General features: G+C 36.9%; 1 protein-coding gene across 1 annotated transcript; it reads left to right on the top strand.

Annotated features, from left to right (window-relative positions):
• Positions 1 to 490: 490 nt before the first annotated feature.
• On the top strand, positions 491 to 20578 carry AGTR1 (angiotensin II receptor, type 1). The gene is made up of 2 exons (XM_010073594.1): positions 491 to 570; positions 19180 to 20578. Exon 2 carries the CDS (start codon positions 19233 to 19235, stop codon positions 20310 to 20312), a length of 1080 nt encoding a protein of 359 aa, XP_010071896.1. The 5' UTR covers positions 491 to 570; positions 19180 to 19232; the 3' UTR covers positions 20313 to 20578.
• The last annotated feature ends 2357 nt before the right edge of the window (positions 20579 to 22935 follow it).

Here is a 22935-nt window from a genome sequence, read left to right as displayed (position 1 = left end):
TAAAAAGCCCCCCCCCCCCCCTTTTTTTTTTCCCCCATGCATCAGGCAGCTTCTAAACTTGTCTTGGACTCTTAAAAATTAAACTGGAGTTCTTCAACATGTTCATGTGAAATCCTGCAACATATTTACTGTCCTCACATTCTCCATCCATTAAAACACTTAAAACATTAGCAGTTATTTACAGGCACACAAGCCCTATATTTTCTTCGGAGCAAGTCAACTGGCATATCGGTAACTAAGTAAGTCAATCGGATCACAGTCTGTACAAACAGTAAATTAATGAGATGTATGGCAATAAGCAACAGCAGGATTCTGTCCAGAGGGTGCTACAGTTAACTGTAAATTTCCATCACTTCCCTAAGTAGCAGTACTTGTTTTGATTGTGTTGTGTTGCGTAGCATGGGACAGGCTGGTAAATGGGCTCAGAAAATCACAAGCCCCAAAAAGGGATGAGGGTGAAGAGGGGTTTTTGTTTAGGGGGGTGGCTTCTCTTTTCACTTGCATGGTCCCACACTGCTAACATGATTAGATTTTTGCCTGAATAGGAGGATTGAGTATGGCCTGAGACAGGTAATTATCACAGTGATGTAGAAAGGCTCTTTTAGCTCTGTTTCAGTGTCAAACAGTTCACGCTCCTGACTATGGCAGTCCATTTTTCTTATTGCCACTATAATCTTGTAAATTACAACATCTTTCAAAAATGTGAAGTACCTACAAATTAAGCTTTCGCTCATGTATTAAGAATTTTACCTATATGCTGTTCCAGACGGAACGTGCTATTTCTGTACGCTTTTCCTCTCTACAACTTGAGCTACATAGCAGAGAAAAATCAGTTACAACTATGGAGTGCTTCCTAGTTTATGTTGTTGAACTGAGAAGGCAAAGTGGTCCTGTACAATTAAGAGAAATCACGTTTATAATTAAATTTGAATACGGTTGGATTCATTCTCCTCTTACTTTTGTCAAGGTAGGAGATGCTCACTCTAGAGCAGAGCAGAAGCGTGCCCATTTCCGATGATGAGAGGTATCCTGCCTTCGTGCTTGGAAACAGTACCTTGCTTGGGCTGCGCAGCATGTGCAAACACAACTAGAAGTTACTGGTTTAAAAGGCAGTAAATACCAGCCTAAAATGCCAGTATCCACAGCACTGCAGAAGTTTCAGTTTAAAATGCCACAACTCCACAACCTGCTTTTTACAGTCCGCATAGAATATGCGTGATTTGTGTTACCTGCTGAATGAATATTGTCTTTAATTGTATTAAAGATCTGCAAATGTATCTCATTTTATAGTACTACAAATAGCAAAAAGAAAACAGAGGCAGATGCAGAACAAGCATGGCAGTTTATTTACACTTCCTAGAATAATTCTGTTGAAACGTTATGGACTGTGTTTGCAGACAGAGATATGCATCAGAGTTAATTCTTGTTAGAAATTTCAAATAATAGGCACTCATTGCATTTTCCTACACTCCTGTTTTCTGCACTGTGGTAGTTTTATCCTCTGTGTTTTCTTAAAGGAATAGATTTACATAGTCCTTTTCTCTGGCACTGCCTGTGGTTCCTCACTACAGCTCCAGTAATTAATATGGTAACTTAGAGTTACATAAAGTACAAACTCTCATTACACTGTCCTACTTAAATACTTGTTTATGCAAAAGCATAATATTAGATGAAAATGTTTTAAGCAGTCACAAATGACTCGCATTCACTCACTACCTCTCTTTTTTTTCTGGACCTTCCTGAAATCCAGAAGCTACTAGTGTCACCAGGAGTATTTGTAGTCTGTCCTGTGGTTATTACTGCCCAAATTTTAGGGCATCTAATCACACTGTGAGAAGCATCCAATTGTTTCTGAGTAGTTGGCATGTATCTGTGTTCCCCACACTTCAAGTCCCCTTTTATGCCTTGGTGAGTTCGTAGAAGATCACATTAGCTCTTGACTTGGATAGAAAACATGGATATTTATACATTATTTTAATCAAATACTATGTCTGACTCATATTGTATTGTTAATCTTGTGCTTTTTTTAGCTGAATTTAATGGTTATCTTCCAGGAGATACCCCAATAAGAGGAGAAATAGACTAAAATGTAATTTGGATATGTTATACCTAAAAGTGAGTTGGGGAAGTAGGTTATCAAGATTCATCAGCATATGAATAGATGTGGAATATCTAATATACTGACCAAGCAAAGAAAGTTGCCAAATGGCTAAGTCAGGGGAAGGAGAGAAGCAAAATGAACCCATCACCTATTTCTGACAGTCATACTGGCAACCCAGCAGCCATCATTTCTCTCCAGAAAGAGAAATATAATCTCAGAATCCTTTGAGAGTTGTAAGCGTGGCAAGATTACAGCTTACATGTGGGAGGACTGGGTCAGCATGCAGCCTGGCCACTACAGGCCCACAGCGATCTACTTATATCTTGGGCTCCATTGCCTGTTTAGCTAAATCTCTAGCCTCTGGGTAACCTTGTCTCAAATTTTCAAGCCTCATCTAGTTTACTGCTGATGTTCATGCCTCATGCTCTCAGTTGTGCAATGCTTCCATCAGAAGTGCAGTGACACAGATGTTGTGTTCTGCCATGTGCTCCTCTCAAATATTAAATATTTTGCAGTATTCTTGAATAGCAGTTCTGATTTTTGGACAGTTCAACCTAAGGTAGACTACGGTATTTCTAAGAAGTCAGCCTCTGCATTGTAAGGATCAGGTTTGAGAGCCTAGATAAGATAAAATTGCAAAGCATCAGAAAGAGAAGAAATTTGTAGAAATCTTGTGGAATTCTGAAAATTAAATGGAAAATGTGGATCACTTACAATGAGAGGAGAAAGTGGAGGGAAGACTTATTTTGTTCTTTTCACTATTGTAGGATTAGTTTCCACCATGCTAACGGGATTAAACAGGTTGCTATTGCCAAGAATTGAACCTCAGCTACTTATCTGGAATTAAAATTTTATGCAAAGTTAAAATTTTGGCATGTATACACAAGGCAAGTTCAAATACATTGGAGAGTTTGCGTAGTTGGGAACATAACTTACTCTTAGAGCTTAAGAACAGACTTCATGCATGAGGCCCCAAAACTGCAGCCTGAAGATAGAAAGGCTCCAGCAGAGCTGTTTTCTTATATACAGCTGCTATTGCACAGAAAGTTACTAATCACAGTATCATTTTCTGTCTCCTCCTCTGGTCCTAAAAACCCTGCATTGTAGAGCAAGCCAGGAAGCTTCTGCTAACCGCAATACTTCTTTTAGTTGCCTTTCCATCAACAAATTTGTCTCTTAAGATCACTTTCACCAACAGACAGTCGTACTTAGAGCACTCATACCATGTTCTGTACCATCTTCTAAAACTTAGCCTTTGCCAAAAAAAAAAAAAAAATTGAAAGATGTACCCTAGAAGAATCTGTGTCATTTTTGAACATTTCAGGGAATTTAACAAATTTTACAAACAAGAGGAGTTATGATACTTGTATTTGATTACCTCAGCCGTTAACAAACAAGTGAAAAGGAGTTATCTTGGCTGTAAGTCTTAACAGCTGTGATTGTTTGGGACAAAGCACACATGAAATAAAATGGCTGGTCTGATCATTTACGGCCTTATCTTCAGATAAATGATGGATTATACTAAAATTACTTTGAGCTTTCAAGTGAATTGCAACTAAGGGTGGGAAGATATTGTGCTCCAAATAGCATGCTGTTAGTATTCTCTATTGCACCATCATCTGAAAGAACTACAGGTTTTGGGCTGTCAGGTGTCTTTTGCAATTTTTATTCCATTTGGTTTTTGTTTGATAGCAAAATTGTCCAGGTATCCACTATATAACAACACTAGCTAGAGTGCTTGGTTACTATTTGTGGTGTTTATCTCCTTTTATTGTAGTTGAGTAGCATTTCTCTTATAGGCACAGAAAATGGGTAATAACTGAAGATGACCTCACAGCAGGAGAGAGAGGTCAGTTTGGCAATGCATCAGTAAGAGGCATGATGGAAGACAAGACAAAAAACAGGCTCCAGCAAAAGGTAACCGGCAATATCTAAAGAAACTGGTGCTGAATTTGGGCAAGGTCAATATTTAGACACTATTTCACAGTTTGAGGTGAAGGCTATAATTAGAGTTACGGCCAAAACAAAGAATGATTTAACCGAACACCTAATTTCAGCTAATTCACCTATTCCTTTCTTTACTTCTAGGTCATACTAGTTTGTCATTTACTGATAGATTGTTGGCTAGTGGAATCTAATATTTAATAGATGAAGTGTAGGAACAGAAATAGAAAATAAAACAGCATTCCTAAGTCTCCTCGGTTTTCTGAAAATTGAGAGGGATACACTGAATAAGAGCACTGTGCCTCAGCATTTTCTAGCTCAGAGGGACCCATGCAAGTAGTAAAACATTCCAGAAAACCACTGAACAGCTGTACTTTTATGTTGGGGGTCTTACGCAAGGGAGAAAAATGCACTAGTTGACTTCCTTAAAAAATGTTCTGTTGGCAGTTTTCCTCCATTTAACCCTGCTTTAGCATCACCACAGCCTGGCCAGACCCTTTGCTTGAAGCAGGCAGCACAAAATGTGCAAAGATGCAACCTGAACTTCCTTATTGAAGAACCATGCATGCCCCTCCCAGTCTGAGTTTATAGGATGTATATCACCTTTACATTTTTTTCTCTAAAAACTCCTATTGATTTTCATCTTTTCTCCTTTCTCACTTCATTCTTGTTACCCAAGCCTAAAAGGTCATACAATTTTCCTTTTTTCCCCCCCTAAGAGGTACATTGAGCCCAAGGGTTAGACTGCTACCACTCAATTTCTGGCAGTTGCTTAGGATTTCCTCCCTCCTCAGGTTCTTTACTTAATGTACAACAATCAGAAATGGAAAGCATGGGGCAGTAATCAACACCTGTTTTCAAAGTGAGACTCTAGCTCTGCTGTTAGATTTCTGTCTTTCTTCTTGGCTTTGTTATTAGCAGCTTACCATGATAACACAATTACAGTTTTTCTCAAATCAGGCTTTATTTCAGGTAAAAGATATTTCTTTACCCATGGTTTTCCTAAAAACAATTCAAAGGAAAGGGTTCAAAAATATTTTGCCTTTAAATACATTTTATAATGCTGTTCCATGTGCTTAAACATACCATCAAAAAAAGTCATGTCAGTACAGATCAGCCACACATCCAAGCATTTGCTCAGCTCAACTGGTAATTTTCCTAGCACTGAAGTAAAGCTCATGTGGCATCTTTTGGAGGGCACTGCACTTCATTGAGGAGGCACTGATTCACAGCACCATAGCTTAGCTTGCACTCTGGGTGTAAGAGCTGCCTTTGTTTTGCTACCTCTCTTGCTGGTCCTCAGTACTCAGAAGGAACATCTCAGAGCCAGGACAGTAAAGAGAGTTCACTAATGGATTTTATTTTCAAAATAGAGCAATAAATTTTACTTTGAAAAAAACAGGAAATAAGCTGTACGAATTTGGCAGAACATCCATTTTGGTATTCTATTAAGTGTGCTGCCTTTCAGACAAAGCACTGAGGATCACACTATCTTGGTTTTTTTCATGGGTGATAATACCTTTCACACAGACATGGATTAAGGTGTCTGTATTTGACCTTTCATTCTCTTTGATTAACTCCTTAGCACCTCACTAGTCCAATTGACTTGTACAAAAATCACAGATACATTGCTTGTCTTTATATTTGGCTACTCAAATTGTCTTCTAGTCCTCATAATGATCTGCCCTTAACCGGAATTTTGTGCGAGTGAAAGCACAATTGGACCTCTGTTTTCCACCTTATACTTACTAACAGTTACAATGATACTAACTCCTCTTGGGCTTAGCTGCATTACCATTTTAAAAGATCTCTTTGGTCTGAATAAACTCTTGTACTTTACCAGTTACTCATACTGTTTTCTTTCCTTTCTACCTTTGGTTCCCTTTTTCTGACCCTAATGAGGTATTCATTAAGAAGCCTCCATGCTGATCCTTTGCTTTTAATCTTTTAACTTTTCTCTCCAGGCTGTTCCTAACATTCTTTTAAGGAAGAAAAGTATTTTCTGAGGTGTATTGCTGCTGTGTGATACTTTCCCCCTGTAAGGATATCTAAATTAATGATGTAAAAGAAAAGTAATCAAGTGTCTCAATCAGATACAGTGAACCAAATCCTATTACATGTTGCTGAATTATGACACATGGAAGACAAAGCTTCCTCTGAACAAAGGTGTTGGAATCTAATATCCATTTTCTTGCACAGAAATCCACAACACATTTGCTTTTGCTTCTCCAGTAAGACAAACACTATTTTCCAGGACAAAGTAAAGAGAAAAATGTTCAGTGTGATATTTGGTTTCCGCAGAGCCGTAACACTGACTAGTGGGAAGTTATATGGAAATCACTAGCCATGGTATTGGAAATATAGTGATAAAACTTCTATATTGGTTTAGTTAACATGGTAGATACTTTAGTCATATCTCTATACCTGTGTTCATATAGACATGCTGCATCCACATGCATGATTGTTTTTCAGGTCATGTTTTCATTACTCAAAGCAAAAGTTTCTATCCATATTGGTGATAGGTAAGAAACAGGGATGTGATTTGTTAGAGGTTTTTGGAGAGGGAAAGTCCTTGTAGATAACAATGTGCAGCATTAACTACTCTCAACCAACTCATCTAATTTCCATTAGATTAGAAAGCAGAACACCTCTGTTTGACAAGAGGTTTCTCCATTTCTGGACTAGAAGCAGAGAATTTCAAGTGTTTCTTTTCTCTCCCACTTTTTGACAGATGAGTCACATTGCAGATGAAAATAACTGTATAGCTCTGCACAATGCATTTCTAAAGCTTGTTATTCATTAATTTACATTTGCCCTCTACGTTTGCAGAGGGGAAAAAAGTAAAAATAAAAAGCACATCCTGCAGAAGGGACTGCATATTAAGCCTGCAGAGCTCTCAGGTACGTCGTGACTCCATTCTGATGATCTAGCTTAATGGCAGGAAAATGTCCCTTTTGAGGATTAATCTATAGGCAAGATCTCACACATATCAGAATGTTTACAAACAGTCCCTTTTGAGGATTAATCTATAGGCAAGGTCTCACACATGTCAGAATGTTTACAAACGTGTCAAAGTGTTACTGATTTGCTGCATGACTTGGAGCAAATTTATGTATGTGAGCTCTCCTGTAGCACCCTTCTGACTGTTTTACAAGAAAGTACAGAAAGGGAGTTCCTTGTACCAGAAAAGCAGATCTGATGTTATCTTGCAGAGTTAATTGCTCGTTATGTTATTATCTCACTTTCAACTGAGGAAGGTTGTTCAGGAGCTTAAGTGGCATAGATAATGTTAACTTTTGCTTCTGCATCTTTTAGGTTAGCATAAGAGGAGTAACATGACTGTGAGAGAGTAGGCAAAGGACACTGTGGTCTCTGAATAAACTAAACTACCAGGACAAAGCAAGAAACCCCTATTTGGACTAACCTGAAATTCCACAAAGTCATCCTATCACCTCCCATCTTTGTCTACAAAGTTATTAGCTGTCCCCTACCCTTCCTCCTGCAAACATCTTTGCCCAGAGGAAGCAATAGAAACCTAATTAAAACATAACTTTCCGTAGTTTTATACTAGCAACACCACTGATTTTGAGTTGCATCTTTGACTGTAGGGATGTAAAACAAAAGGCCAAAGAACTTGCACCTAGATTCAGAAAAATCCTTTTCTCCCAGAAGGAGGTGATCTGCTTCATGAGGAAGCAGTTGCAGCTTTGACCTTTCTATTCCATTTTCTATTGTGACCTCTGCCAATGACAGAGAAGATTCTGACAGTGACAGTATATTGCTGTGGGCATGGCACTCATGCGTTAAACATTTTAGAACATAACCATTTCTTATTTAGAGGCATGAAATCCCATTTTCTGCTAAATTATCAGCCACCACTAATATGACTAAGAGTTTGAACTTATACAAATTTTACCTGTTTTTACCCATAGGCCGGTAAGTGTATATTCGGTATCTGGACTTGCACAGAGTAGATTGCAATTACCCTTTTACAGCCCATCCTAATCTGGCTATACAAATTTTTTTTTTCCTGCCTCCCTACAGCAATACTTATTTTCCATCCTTTAATGACACGTTGTTTTGTTATTCTAACATTCTTAACAGAATTTGAGTGATTTTTTTCCTTTACCACTTTTTTTTTCCTCCCTGGACCAAGAAGCAGAAGAGGCCCAGGTTTCATGACACACTGTTCCATTTCATACACATTAGGTGGCAGTACAGCTACCTGTAATAAACGAAAAGATACAACCATTTACCTTTGTCATTAGCTCATCTCAATCAATAAAATTTGGGAGTGTGGAGAGCCTTCATCATGGGAGACAGAAGAATCTAGAGTGGTGAACTGTGTACCTGTTGCTTCCTCACAGCTGCCTGGGGAAGTAGCAGAATGTCCCTGTAGAAAAAGAATTTGTGTTGCAGAAATTGCTCTGGGCAGCTGCCATATTAACTGATGCACATTTCTAATATTTTAGGCTTCAAATTAAAATACAACAATGTGCTAGAATTTTATACGCTGCAAAAACTGTGAGGAAGAGCCAATATATACATGTATCCTCTCATGTCCTGGAGTCAGTAACAGAATAACAGTTCGTGAACAAAGAATCCCCCTGAGACACTGATATTTTGGGGCTCAGTTCTGCAAGCCGTAGTCTACATGAATAGCTGTTACTCTCAAGGGCCAAAAACATTACTTACACCTTAACTGTGATCATCAATTGATAAATAATAAACAATAACTGCTAAAGAGGCAAAGATTTCATTTTACTTCCAAAAGAAAGATTTATGTAGCACTCCTGAAGTCACTAACTTCTCACTCCTTTCTCCTGTATAAACATAATTTCCATATGATGTGAATTTTCATTGTGCGTTTTAACAAAAGAGGGGCTAATTCTTCCTTTTTATTAACACTTGTGCATCCAATTCATTAAAATCTTTGTGTTTGGACTCCTTATCAAAGCCCAGGCTTCTTTCCTTTACCCATCCAGAACGTTTCTGTCTGCCTCTTCCATATTGCCCATGCCCTTAATATCATGTTTCTTTGAAAAGTCACTGATCACACAACATCAAAAGAGCAGCAATCTACATGAGGTATTTCCAGCATTTGCTTGACCTTGTCTGTACTGACCTCAGTAGAAAAGAGCAGCAATCTACATGAGGTATTTCTAGCATTTGCCTGACCTTGTCTGTACTGACCTCAGTAAGAGCTGCATCATCCCCTCCCGTGGGTGTGGGTTTCCCAAAGTTCATCAGAGTTTCAGGAGCTTTCTAAAAATCTATGGTAAAAGCAGATGGTAACTATGTGCTTTTCTAAGTAACCAAAAGCAACTTCTTTCTTACAACAGTATCTGCCTTTTACAGCAGTACTCTAAAGCCATACAAGAGAAAGGCTCTGTCTTGCATTCAGAGCAGTTTGTGGAAGTAGCCTTTATTCCCCCAAAAAGGCCACTCTCCAGGTGGTAGCTACCTTCTACTGGGCCAGTGAAACCACTGACTAATACTGAGAATATCTAAACAGTGAAACTAAGAATTCTTTCAGTGTTGAATGCGCAAAGACATTCACTCCAGCAAGAAATAAGAATGGCCAGAGACCAATGATACTCAAAACAGCACAGAAGATGTCTTGTAATCCCTTATTAAGCTCCGCATGCTTGAAATCACAGTAATAAAACATCATATTTCTCCTACAAGCTGGGAAGGAAGAGCAGTTGTTGTTATTGCTATTTTAGTATACTTACGGAGACATCCACAAGCTTCAGTGGAGATGACCGCATGACCTTCAAGACACATGAATATGAAATGGAAATATCCAGTAAGTCAAACTACAAATTTATATAAGATCTAAAAGGAGGTAAGATACCTCACATGGTGTATCTGATCTCTGTTTTGTTAGAACAGGGCATGATAAGGGCTTTCAGCAGTGCTTTTTATTTCAGCAAGTTGTTTTTCCTCTCTTGCATCTCCACAGCCTTTTTTTAATATAAAGCTGAAATATAGATCTAGATCAAGCCCCGAATTAATGTAAATTCCCTTACTCCTCAGGTTAGGGGAGGTCACAGTAGAAGCTTATGGTTCATTCCACGTGGAAATAATTGTGCCAACAGAAATTTTATGTGTGGTGTTAGGCATCCAAGATCTACATTTGTGTAGGATGTGCACTGTTGTGTAATTAAAAAAGAATACTTTAAAACTTCTTATTCCATGGAACTAAGCTATTAGAATAGAAACTTAAAATTAATCAAATGATTTCACGCACACTTAACAAACCTGAATTTGATTTCTGTCTTTTATTAAAAATGATCGCATGGGGGACACTATGTTTTATATAGGCAATTCCAGCTGCAATAAAGGAAATGTGTTAATCCATTTGTTTACTATCACTCAGAGAAAGTAACTGTGCAGCATGTAACCTTTCACAGCTCAAACTAATCTCACATTTATTCATTCTGGGATTTGATGGCTTAATTCTTGTTAACTGTTGACTCTTTCGGGTACTTCCAAATACCCTAAAGACACTATATAACCAAACATCAAATCTGAAGTTATGAATGTGCAGTAAACTGTATATTCATAATAAAATAGTGCCTTAGATTGTGTTGCCATTCAAAAAAATATTTTCTTGTATCAAATCTGAAGTTATGAATGTGCAGTAAGCTGTATATTCATAATAAAATAGTGCCTTACATTGTGTTGCCATTCAAAAAAATCTTTTCTTGACAATGCTGAAAATTCTAGAAATTCTAGTCCTACTTTGATCTGAAATAGATTTATTTTTTCTTTCTTGGCATCTAATGTGCAATAAGTGTCATTGTTAGCAACATGAGGAGATGGCATGTCCCCAATAAGCAGAATTTAGGTTAGCCTGCTGATTATTGATCATTTTTGTATTCTAGGAGGGCGCCAATCTTCCTTTTTGATAAAGCTAGTGGTTAGAACAGAGGTGTGAAAATCCGTGCTGCGTTGATGACGATAGTTAATGCCCTCATTTCAGAGTCTTAATATGTCTATGTGTCTTCAGCCTCTTTTAGAAAAAGACACCATTCTTTACCCTGTGGTATAAACAAGAAGAGTGACTGCCTCCTGCTATAGCAATTAATTTTTCGTATTTAAAAAATAATTAAGCAATAGGTTTAGTAACCTAGATAAGGAGAAGATGATCTTCATTCCTGTCAAGATAGAGCAACTGAGATGACTGGGACAAGAGGATATCACATGGAGATTCACCTTTCAGACTTCATCTTTTCTGAAGCTTAGCGTTTTGATGTTAATTTCAGAAGTCTTGGACTAGAAGTATTAAGCTAGAAATATATTTTACTTTTTTTATTTAATTACCTTTTAAGTTACTGCTGTGCAGATAATTTTATATTCACATTTCTTAAGGATATATAATACCTAAGACATATTAAACTCCAGAGATTTTGCAACAGATTTTTTCAGACTTGGTCAAAGAAAGAAAACAGAGATTGCTCTGATGGATAAACATGAAAGAAAGAGACCGGAAAATTATGTGGAAAAAATCTAAGATATCTGGCATTATCAGGTACACTGTCAAGCTAGAACCAATGATGTCTAAAACCACCACCTCACTGCATGTTGAGAATGGTTAATCCTTCAGTGTTTTGGAGTCCAGTTCTACATTTATTGAACCCAGGAATGTTTTTCATCCCTTTAGCAGCAGAAAAAACAGTTATGTGTGTATAGAGGAAAAGGTCCCAGAAAATAACGTTTACTTTTAAACTTAAACCTAGAGGATCTGAAAAATGAAACCTATAAATTAAAATACTCAAACTTACTCTGAAGTGAAAGACTTTTGGCTAACCATAATGAGTGCTCTGTGGATCAGTCAACGAACTTTTGTACAAAAAAACCCCTACCACCCTAATCATTGCCACGCTAGCATTCAGTAAACCACTAATTTCTAGTGAGGTTGAGAAACTCTAGCGAAGTTGAGCAATCCTTCCTTGGCGCTAACATCTACAAGTAAAATTTTATGGAAATATGTACATCAGGATTTCACAACTTCGGGGGGGGGTGGGGGGGGGAATACAAGAAGAGGGAATTGATAGAGTTAACTTTGGCCAAAGAGCTAAGCAGCATGAATAAGTATTTCCGATGTTTCTGGACTCTAAGTACTACAAGAGTTTATGCAAAAAAAAATAGTCCAAGCTTTCACTGCTGCTGCAACTGCTGGAATTATAACTATGGCATTATTACACTGTAGGCTGTTAAACACAACATGTAGAAAATTTGTCATATATTACATTGTAGTAGTATTAAACATTTAATGTTCCAAAAAAGTACTTAGAAGATTTTATTAATTGCTCCACAGCCCCATTAATTAGTGTTTTAGAGGTGGCCAATTTTTGCCACATTCGTTTCGAAAACAAAGTCCTTGAATGTGCAAATGAAAGATTATTTTTCTTTATTCTGCATTTTAAACCTAGACAACTTCTAGCTTTTTGTCTCTAGAGATCACTTCTATTCTCTCTAAATGGGTCTCATTTTAGCAGCTTCAAGATATAAACCCCATATGCTTGCACCCAAACATTGCTTAAGTGCACAGGGATACACCGACGCTGTATAAACTGTTTGACATAAATATAGGACAAGACACCGATTGTTTCCACTTGTCTGGCATAAGACAATATAGTTAATATAATTTTTTTAGTTTTACTTTGCTCATCTAGTAGTTTCAATAAAATGTCACCATAACACTAACAACCTTTCTTCTCTATCTGTAATGAAACGTGTTTGCCCTTACTAGCATTAGAGAACTACTTAGCTAAATAAATAATTTGAGACAGAGTAACATCATCATGCACTGACAGTGTCCAAAGGCATAATGACAAACCCAGGTGTATTAGTAAAAAGGGGGCCGGTGGTCTAAAAATCACAATTTGGATAACAAAATACATGTAGGCTCATGTTTCCTTTCAATTTTCCAAAATCCCTTAAATTCTCTTAAAAAAAAAAAATTTAAAAAAGAGATTAAAAAATCGTTCTGAAGTGGCATTTACAACAGCAAAAATATCTTCCTCCAAAAAGGAATACACATGTTTGAGTCAAGTTAGCCTAAAATTACCGAGAATTACTTTCAAGAATACTCCCTGACTGATATTTGGAAAAAAAAGAGTTGTGTGATTAACACCATACCTAGTTAGTTTTAAAATAATCTTTTAGTCTAATGAGTAGGTGTCACTATTTTTCCATCTGCATTTTTGAAGTAAACTATACTTTTTAAGTCTCCCTTTAAAAATATTCTTCTCTAATTTGTCTCAAAAACTTTAGAGAGTTTAAGCTGTGATTTTTTTTTTTTAAGATATATGCAGTCTTGTTCCATGGCTTACAAGTGCAAGAATTGGACTGAAGGTTAACAAACCAAGAACATACTAGAATAAAGGAAATTAGATATAACCTAGTAGATACTAAAATAAAATAGTTCTGTCTGCTACGTTATACTTTACGTAAATGCAGAAGTTCAATGACAGGTATTTTGCCTTGTGTTTGCATCTTAAATAATCTTGAAGGAAGAGGATTTTTTGAAAAGTGATTGCAGTTGAATATAAAATAATTCTTATTGTAAAGTAGGAAATACAGACCTCTAGTGGTCGAAATATATATGAGTTAAACTTCAAAACGAGTTAAATGTCACTATGCTTAACTGTGTTACTTTTCCTTTACATTTTCTTCCACCATCATTCAAAACCACACACACCCCCAGTTCCACGGTTCAGTCATTTCACAAGCATTGATTTTTTTCCCCAGAGGAAAAAGTAGTTTCATCTGCCCTTTTCTCACATGAGTTTTATGACTCAAACTGAGTTAAAAGGTACTTGGGAAGCAAAGGGAAAACTAATGCGATTCGTCTGTGAAAACAAACAGAAGAGAGATGTTCATTCTTTTGAGAATAACCCATGAAGCCATCATACAGGAGGACAAGCTCTTCTGAAGTATGCTGGAGGAAATAAATAACAGGGAAGTTCTTACAGAGAAGGTCAGAGTACATAAACAGTTCACATTTACAAGGTAGCAATAACTGATCCTCCGCTAGCACAAAATAAGTAATAAGCAGTGTAGAGTTTTGATGCAATAGAAGAACCAGATCCTAGGAAGATCACAGGCAGTTTACCAGTTTACAGTTGCTAGTATAGAACTAGCACAAACGAAGCAGACCAGCTCCAACTCTTGGAAGAGGAAGGCACAAAGAATCTATGTATAGGTTAGAGAATTTAAAAGATAAATACTCCAAAATTTAAAAAAAAGCAGACACCACAAAACTAACAGCAACTTCAACAGTGGCAGTTGCTTTATAAAAGACTGAACAGGAGGACAGCTGTTAAATGAAAATGCACAGGTCGTACAAGGTCCTGCAAATTCTGTTTGTTCTGATGTCAGATCACCTCCTGCTCCAAAATTGCAAAAGCAACAGACAACTTCACAGTTACTAATACACATCTTTTGAAGCTTGATTTCTGTTCTTGGTGCTCATGAACTGATGTACAGACAGTGTTCCAGTTCTGTACTGCCTGTTGCAGTTCTATTTCAGTAATACTTTGATTTATTGCCATTTACCATGAAGTCAGACTATGACCTCCGTGGAAGATAGTGGCGGTGATGACAGCAGGCTGACGCACACGGGAAGGCCACAGTAGTTTGAATTATGTGCCTTTGTTTGCTGAAGTGTTTGCATTTCTCTCACCCTCCTCAATTTACCTATCAACTCTAAGATAAAAATACTTAGGAAAGACATTAGTGGGGACTACAGACTGTTAGAAGAAGCAGCAGAGATAAGGAGAAAGACAAATTTTTGGCTTCACAGTCAAGAACACCAGGAAAGCAGTGAAGGGGCTGCAGGAGGCATAGGAAGTAGAAGAAACTGTATTAATTGAGGCAATGAGGATAAGGGGGGGTTGTTCTGCTGGACAGGAAAAAAAAAAAAAGGCAGCAAAATCAAGCGTTTGAAAAGTGTCAAAGTGTCATCAGTTTCTCAGCAATTAGAAGAAGAAAGAAATTGGGAAAGGGTGGACAGTAAACTCTTTAAGAGAAAGGAAAAAAAGCTTATGCTGCCAAAAAGAAATAAACACAGTTAATATATTGAACATACTGATTCAAGCGTTTTTCAGCATCTCTTCTGCCTGTGCCATAATTTTATATAAAAATAGAATGCATAATTTCCATGCAAATATCTTGTAATTTTTAAGAAAAGTAAATAATCCACCTACCATCAGAAGGGAAAAAAAAAACCTCACATTACCTAATGGTGAGGTGGCTAGACAGTGACAGGGTTGGTCAGCCTGAGTTTATTTAGTCTTTGTCAAAGCAAATATCAAAACCACATTTTTGTTTAAAATCTGACCTGTGACATTTGCTTGCCTATTTAAAGCTGATGATGTTCTCACAGAAAGCCACAGTCAGTGCTGTCTTATCTTTCAGGAGACAAAGTGCTGTTTACCTTGCATGGGCACAGCATTCCTTGTTGTTTCCACAGGCAGTTTAATTAGGATGCATGTTCACCCACAGAAACAATGAACAGAGTGCTAAATAATAGTTGGCAGAGCAGTCTGAAGCATTTCATTATCAGTGACTTATTATAATCATTGTAATTAAAAAAGATAAAAGGTCAAACGGGACAGTAACATACAACAGGGGTTTGCTGCTCACTAGATAATTTGCTTTTGAGATTGATGTTGCCGCACCATTCACAGTTGCATCAATTCAATCCTCTTAGAAAAAGCTCTTTGTGTATCAGCCTTAACATGATCCAATTATCATTATGGTAACTCTGGTCATTTGAGATGCTTTAAATGGAATTATCAATGTGCACAATTTCAATACTTGCATTTCACTGGCCAGTGATTTAACCTGCTCTGGTGAATTCTGGCAGCATGACGCTGTATAGCTATCTCTTTCTGTAACGGTTTAAAAAGGTTTGCAGTACTTCCATATAGAAGTATCTACTTTGCATAAAATGTATTTAACCGTGATCCTGGGACGAGTGCTTCAAATCTAAGACTCTTAATGAGGTTCATTCTCACAGCAACATTCAAACTGTTTTCAGATATACATATGGCAATGTTATATAGTTCTAATTCCTTTTCATTTACTGAAAATAGTGATGGGTTTCTTTATTTATTCATTGTAATTCCTTAGTATAATTTAAAAATAACATACCAAATACATCCTTTGCATAATTCCACTGAGTTCAGTGTTACACCAAAACCTTTAATTCCAGAAATGTTACAGTCTTATACAGATAAGCTGAAGTATCATACAATTTCTTGACCAAATTCCTGATTCTTCATGGGAATTGTTCTGCCTTTTTTACTTCCCAAGCACTCCAAAATAAGATCAGCGAATTGAATACCTTAAGAACTGGACACAAGTTTCCCAACTCAATTATTTTTTCTTTTAACACATTTCTGAAAACATAATATAATCACTATTGCACTTTCTTCAAAGTACACATACTATTAATTACTCAACTAAAACTACTACTGGCATGAAAAGTACAGGCCACCATGTGGGTAGAAAAGGTAAATTAGAAATTAAACAACAAAACAAGGAAATACAGTACACTGAAAGGGTGGATTAAGTGACTGTGAGAAAGGTGCCTTGGCATCTACCCCAGTACAGAAACAATCCATTGAAGGGGGAGTATTCACCATCAGATACATTTGTCTTAGCCACTGCACCTGCCAGTTAGTACACACAGAGCAGGATGTGCTTGCCAAATAGTACCGCCAATTTGGTTAGTGTAGTCATGGAGAAAGGTCTTGCTCAGCCTTAACTGGGTCTTGATTTACTTGACTTGCAGTGGTGATTTTCTTGGTAGAGACTTCACTGCAGTTTCTTACTGCTAAGTTTTGGGCTGTAGTCTCAGTGGGTATATAAGCAAGCAGCAGCTACGATAATGAATGCAGCACCAGCCTGTAGCTGGGACAAGGCAAATATTGCCAGACCTTGATGCTGCAGAATCTATCAGTTATTGTCAAGTCTCCTTGGGCACTTTCACAACTAAGGGATGAGATAAGAGGGTTTCTTTATCTTGAAATCTTTTTCTTGTGGTTGTCCCTGTCCTATGGATAGCATGACCTTCCACAGAGCCAAACACTGTGTATTCTAGAGCTGGCACAGTTTGAAAGCCAGGAAGTTGAGCTCAGGATGTATTACAGGGCCATGTGTGATCATGGTGTACATTTCTTTGTGTCAGCTGTATTTGCTTGACTTTCACTTCTTAAACATGGCAAAAATAGCTGATGTCATTTTGAGACATCTGTATTGAGGCAACAGCACTAATTCACAGAAGGAAGTGGAGAGACTGGGAGGTGTTGTGCTGCACATTTTGACAATGAGTTTATTAGTTGCATTTAACTTTACCTAACTTGATAGAATTATCAAGAACTAAATCTTGAAATTGCCCTGCTAACTTTATGGAAATGAATCAGCTCATTAATGCAAACATATACTAGAACATTAGGTAAGAGAAATACCGAGTCTTTTAAAAGATAATAAATTGAGCCAAAGGGTGCCCTTGCTCACAAGATGCTGACTGCAACGCATACTCTGGGTTCAGTTCCCAGCTCCACGTCAGACGTCATGTGTGGGCTTTGCCAAGACGTATCTGTGCCTCATTTCCCTATTAAAAAGACAGATATAAAAAAAACCCAATCCATTTGGAATAAGGTTTGTCTGCTGACAAGACCATGTCAAACACTTAACAGAGCAGCATTCTGTCCTTAACGGGAACACCAGTGCTGAACAACGCAAACAATGATCAACCCTCTCCATAACAACATAGCCCGTATTTCTACAACGACAGGTCTCTTTTCCTTCTGAATGCATCTGTACTGCCCAGGGTCTTAGGGTGTGTATATTTATCTATATAAAGTGACTTACACTTATTAAGGGTTTTATTTTACTTTTAAAGCACATATTTCACTTAATCTGTGTTTCAGGCAGCACAAGTTGGCTGACAGCTGTCAGGATCCTGCAGACAGCAATAAATATTACTCTGCAATAACAACTTTAATGGGTTTTTTTGTTGCTTATGTATCTCATTTTTTGGAAGAATGTCTGTTAGTAGACTCCAGAAATTTAGTATCAGAGTCACTTACAGCTTACTACCTGCTTCCTAAAGTCAATAATCATTAATAAGGATATCACTCTTGCAGAACACAAAAGCCCTGGCAAACCAAACAGGTGTCCTTTAAAGGAGATTTCATACCATTTTTGTACATGTAATGTGGTCCAGAAATATTTTTCATACACTTAAGACTACAACTTTGACTTTTGGACACATAAATTTAGCCACTAGCTGAAAAGGTAATGTGAATTGTTTCCCCCCTGCACTTTCCTTAATCTATTTCTACAGTTATTAAGTGTGCAACAAACCAACACATCTGGATTTTCACAGACATCCCTCTCCCCCCTCCTTGTTAGTAGTTAAATACCATAGTTCCAAACCACATAGAAAGCTAGGTAACTTCTGAATATTTAAGGTATTTACAGTAAAACAGAGCACTAGATTGTGTGTCTTCATCTTTGTCTGTGATGTAGAAACTGATTCAAAGAATTAAGATTAATATCTATTAAAAAAATCTAATGATTCACATCAGAGATAAAAATGACTATCTAATCTGAATTCTCTTCAGGCATTATACTATTCACATTTACAGAATTAACTGGAATTCAGAGTGCTTAAGTGTCATTTCTGAGATATCTTAATAACTTTGCTCCTTATGTATATTGCCTATTTATGGAAAAAAAAAGCCACCAAACTTAGACACCTAAGTGTATAGTTATCTGCTATTTTGAGTCTCTTATTTTTCTGATATATGTTCAATAACCAGTCCTATTCTAAATTGGAACCTTTTAATTGAAAGACGTGTTAGATTTCATTTATGTTAAAAAACATCTAACAATGTTCAGCCAGCCCCTAACATTCTTACCTCTGTTTTATTCTGCAAAGTCTCCATTAAAATAGAAATTGGTTGAGAAAACTCTTGAAGATAGCTTATTTTTAAATTCAAAGACATTGACACACTGTGCTAGACACAAGAACTTCATATTTAATTGAAACTTTTAAAAAATTAAATCCCTGTCATGAATAGCATCTTCTTCCTCTTTTCTCCTCCTAGGTGTGAACTTCATATTTTCTCTCTGAAACTGCATTACAGCTGAAGAGCTCAACATGGTCCCAAATTACTCTACTGAAGAAACCATTAAAAGAATCCACGTCGACTGTCCCGTTTCAGGAAGGCACAGTTACATCTACATTATGGTTCCAACTGTTTACAGCATCATCTTCATCATAGGCATATTTGGGAACAGCCTGGTTGTTATTGTCATTTACTGCTACATGAAATTAAAAACAGTAGCCAGCATTTTTCTTCTAAACCTGGCACTGGCTGACTTGTGTTTTCTAATAACTCTGCCACTCTGGGCAGCCTACACAGCTATGGAGTACCAGTGGCCTTTCGGCAACTGTTTGTGTAAGTTAGCATCAGCAGGGATCAGTTTCAACCTGTACGCCAGTGTGTTCCTCCTGACATGCCTCAGTATTGACCGGTACCTGGCCATAGTACATCCAGTGAAGTCCCGAATTCGACGTACCATGTTTGTTGCCAGAATAACTTGCATTGCCATCTGGCTTCTTGCTGGTGTGGCCAGTTTGCCCGTCATCATTCACCGTAATATATTCTTTGCTGAGAACTTGAACATGACCGTCTGTGGTTTTCGGTATGACAACAATAACACAACGCTCCGAGTCGGGCTAGGTTTATCCAAAAATTTGTTGGGCTTTTTAATTCCTTTTCTGATCATATTAACAAGCTACACCTTAATTTGGAAGACCCTGAAGAAGGCATATCAAATTCAAAAAAATAAGCCCAGAAATGATGATATTTTTAAGATGATTGTGGCAATAGTATTTTTCTTCTTCTTTTCCTGGATTCCTCATCAAGTGTTCACTTTTCTCGATGTATTGATTCAATTACATGTGATAACAGACTGTAAAATCACTGATATTGTGGATACGGCTATGCCCTTCACCATTTGCATCGCTTACTTTAACAACTGTTTGAATCCTTTTTTTTATGTTTTTTTTGGAAAAAACTTTAAAAAATACTTTCTTCAACTAATAAAATACATTCCACCAAATGTCAGCGCACATCCAAGCCTAACAACAAAAATGAGCTCCCTTTCATATCGGCCACCAGAAAATATACGCTTGCCCACCAAAAAGACTGCTAGGTCTTTTGACACCGAGTGATGCGTTTCGCAGTATACTTTTTTTGAACGACCCTGTGAACGAAGCAGCAGGAAAGACACACATCTGCAGTCCAGAACATCACAGCTTACTGGTCATTACAGAAACATTAGATCACCTCAGAGAAATCATACTGTAAAGATTTAGCAGTGGCTTTTATTTTACATTGTGAAGAGGACTGCTTGGTTCTCATTTTGTTTTTCTTTACTGAAAGCAACACATACGGTGGACAAGCATGTCAGAGTTTCTATCAGCATCCTGCTGTTTACTCAGAACTACAAAAGAAGGGTACAGAAAACTCCCAACTAAAGTTCAGAGATCTTTTAAAGGAAAAGCATGTATAAATTACGTTAAGAATGGCCAATTATGCACATACATAAGCTATTCCAAGTTTTCTTCAAGGAGTTAACGGAGATACACTGCTTTTTTTGTTAGGGTTTTCGTAATTACATAAATGTCATACCTTCATATTTATAATATATTTACAAATATATGCTGTATGTAGAGGCCCAATTTTAAACTCAAATGGGAACTTAAGGTCCTTGAAATTGGTCTCATTCTGATTACGTTACTATTTTTCATTTTTAAAATGGTAATTTTTTCATAATAATATATGCAATAAAATGCAGATTTATTTATTAAATATAGAAATATATTTTTAGATTTATATTCCTACTCAGAGTTCAAACATTGCTCCATAAATGTACATTTATATCCCAGTTGGTATTTTTATAGTAGCTACTTGAAATTGGTCTCATTCTGATTACGTTACTATTTTTCATTTTTAAAATGGTAATTTTTTCATAATAATATATGCAATAAAATGCAGATTTATTTATTAAATATAGAAATATATTTTTAGATTTATATTCCTACTCAGAGTTCAAACATTGCTCCATAAATGTACATTTATATCCCAGTTGGTATTTTTATAGTAGTTAAAATATATATATACACACACACACAAAAATTGGGTTCACTTAACCTTTTCACGTGAGATGCCTCACTGACTTTGAAGAACATTACTTTATGGAGTGGGTTAACTCCATGCTCTGTGTGACTAAAAGTAAAATTCTGTATTTGGAAACATGAGTTCTGGGACAGAGGTGAGAAAACTTCAAACTACTTTCGTATAATAACCCATGCACTCAATGAGAGAACTTGCCAACTAATCAAATCACTCAATTTCTCAAATTCCTGGACATTTAATGAACTCACATTCTGATAAGCAAAAAATGTGACAATGCTTGTATTACAGTTTAACTAATGATGCTTTTAGTCACATGAAAAAGCATCCAAGACCAAACCTTACTCTTTGCTTGTATAGAATTTCTCTCCATTTATACCAATGTATTTGGCCTAGAGTATTTGCTCCCCATAGAACCCTTTCTTATGTGTATGGAACTAATTCAAATTTGTGCTAGCATAAAACAGAACAAAAGTCTGGCTCAAACTCTCTATGCGAATGAGGCATTAAGCACTGTAGGAAGTTGTGCTTGATATCCTCCTATGACCTTTTTACCTCAAATAATGAACTCCAGAAAATATTTATTCTTGATTCACACTCATTTATTGTCTTCAAAGACAAATTAGTTCATAAATACTTTTTGAAATAGCAAAACTTAAGAAAAATTCCAAGACTTTATATACACCATGTAGAAAATTACGTGGCCCTTGAGAATTTGCAATATTTATAATCTTCAAAATTATACATCTAATGCAGCATTTTCTCAGGTAGCAAGTGACTGGATTATCCTTATTTTCTGTTTATCAGTCTCCTGCATATACACAAAGAATATTTAAAATTATTTCTATTTTATGAAATTATTTTAAAACACAACACAAAAGTTATTTCTGTAGTTTAATGCTTTTTAAGAAAAATTAGACTACAACCAGGTCTGGGAATCTTGTGCCTCTTCCTGCTCTTTCATTCACTTATTTTAAGGCAAGTTTCTTCAGTTCTGTGTTTTTTCTTCCTGCTGCAGAATGGGAACAATCTCTACTTATGTGTCACAAGGCACTGTGAGGATTTATTAAAACTTCTAAAGCTGTATGTTAAAAAAAAAGCTATTTTATTAAAGGTTTAAGTTTATTTAATTGCAAGCTAGTATCTCAAAATTTGAAACCTCAATGTGTCATTTAAAGACACTGTTATCCCTATTATATGTAATACTGTATATTTAGTTTTACCTATCCTTACATGTGCGTGTGAGACAGCCACTCGTTAAAAGGGAATATGACAATAGTTCCATGCGTTATAAATAGCAGCCAGAACAGTACCACTGCCTCAGCACTCAGTCAGCTGAAGAAGGACTGACACAGTTTGCCACTTCTCTGTGTGATAATGTGTTCACCTACACATGTGCACATGCTGAGCAGCATCGGGAGCTTCCCCTGGCAGAAGCAGCTCCATCTCAGACATAATTCAGTGTGCTGTGCTTGCCACCTGCTGGATGCAGCCACAAATTAGTTTTTCATCTTAAAAGTTGTTATTTCCCTGCCTCCTGATGGATCTGGAGATCCTTACCTGTGGCAAAACTCCTGTAGAAATGAAATACAAACTTGTCCATCTGGGAGGCAGTTAACTTCCTTGACAGGGTCTAAGCAAGCATTTTCTCATCACCCT

Source organism: Pterocles gutturalis, unplaced genomic scaffold, assembly GCF_000699245.1.
Source record: "Pterocles gutturalis isolate BGI_N339 unplaced genomic scaffold, ASM69924v1 scaffold24852, whole genome shotgun sequence".
NCBI lineage: Eukaryota > Metazoa > Chordata > Aves > Pterocliformes > Pteroclidae > Pterocles > Pterocles gutturalis.
This window is presented reverse-complemented; position numbering and strand designations above follow the sequence as displayed.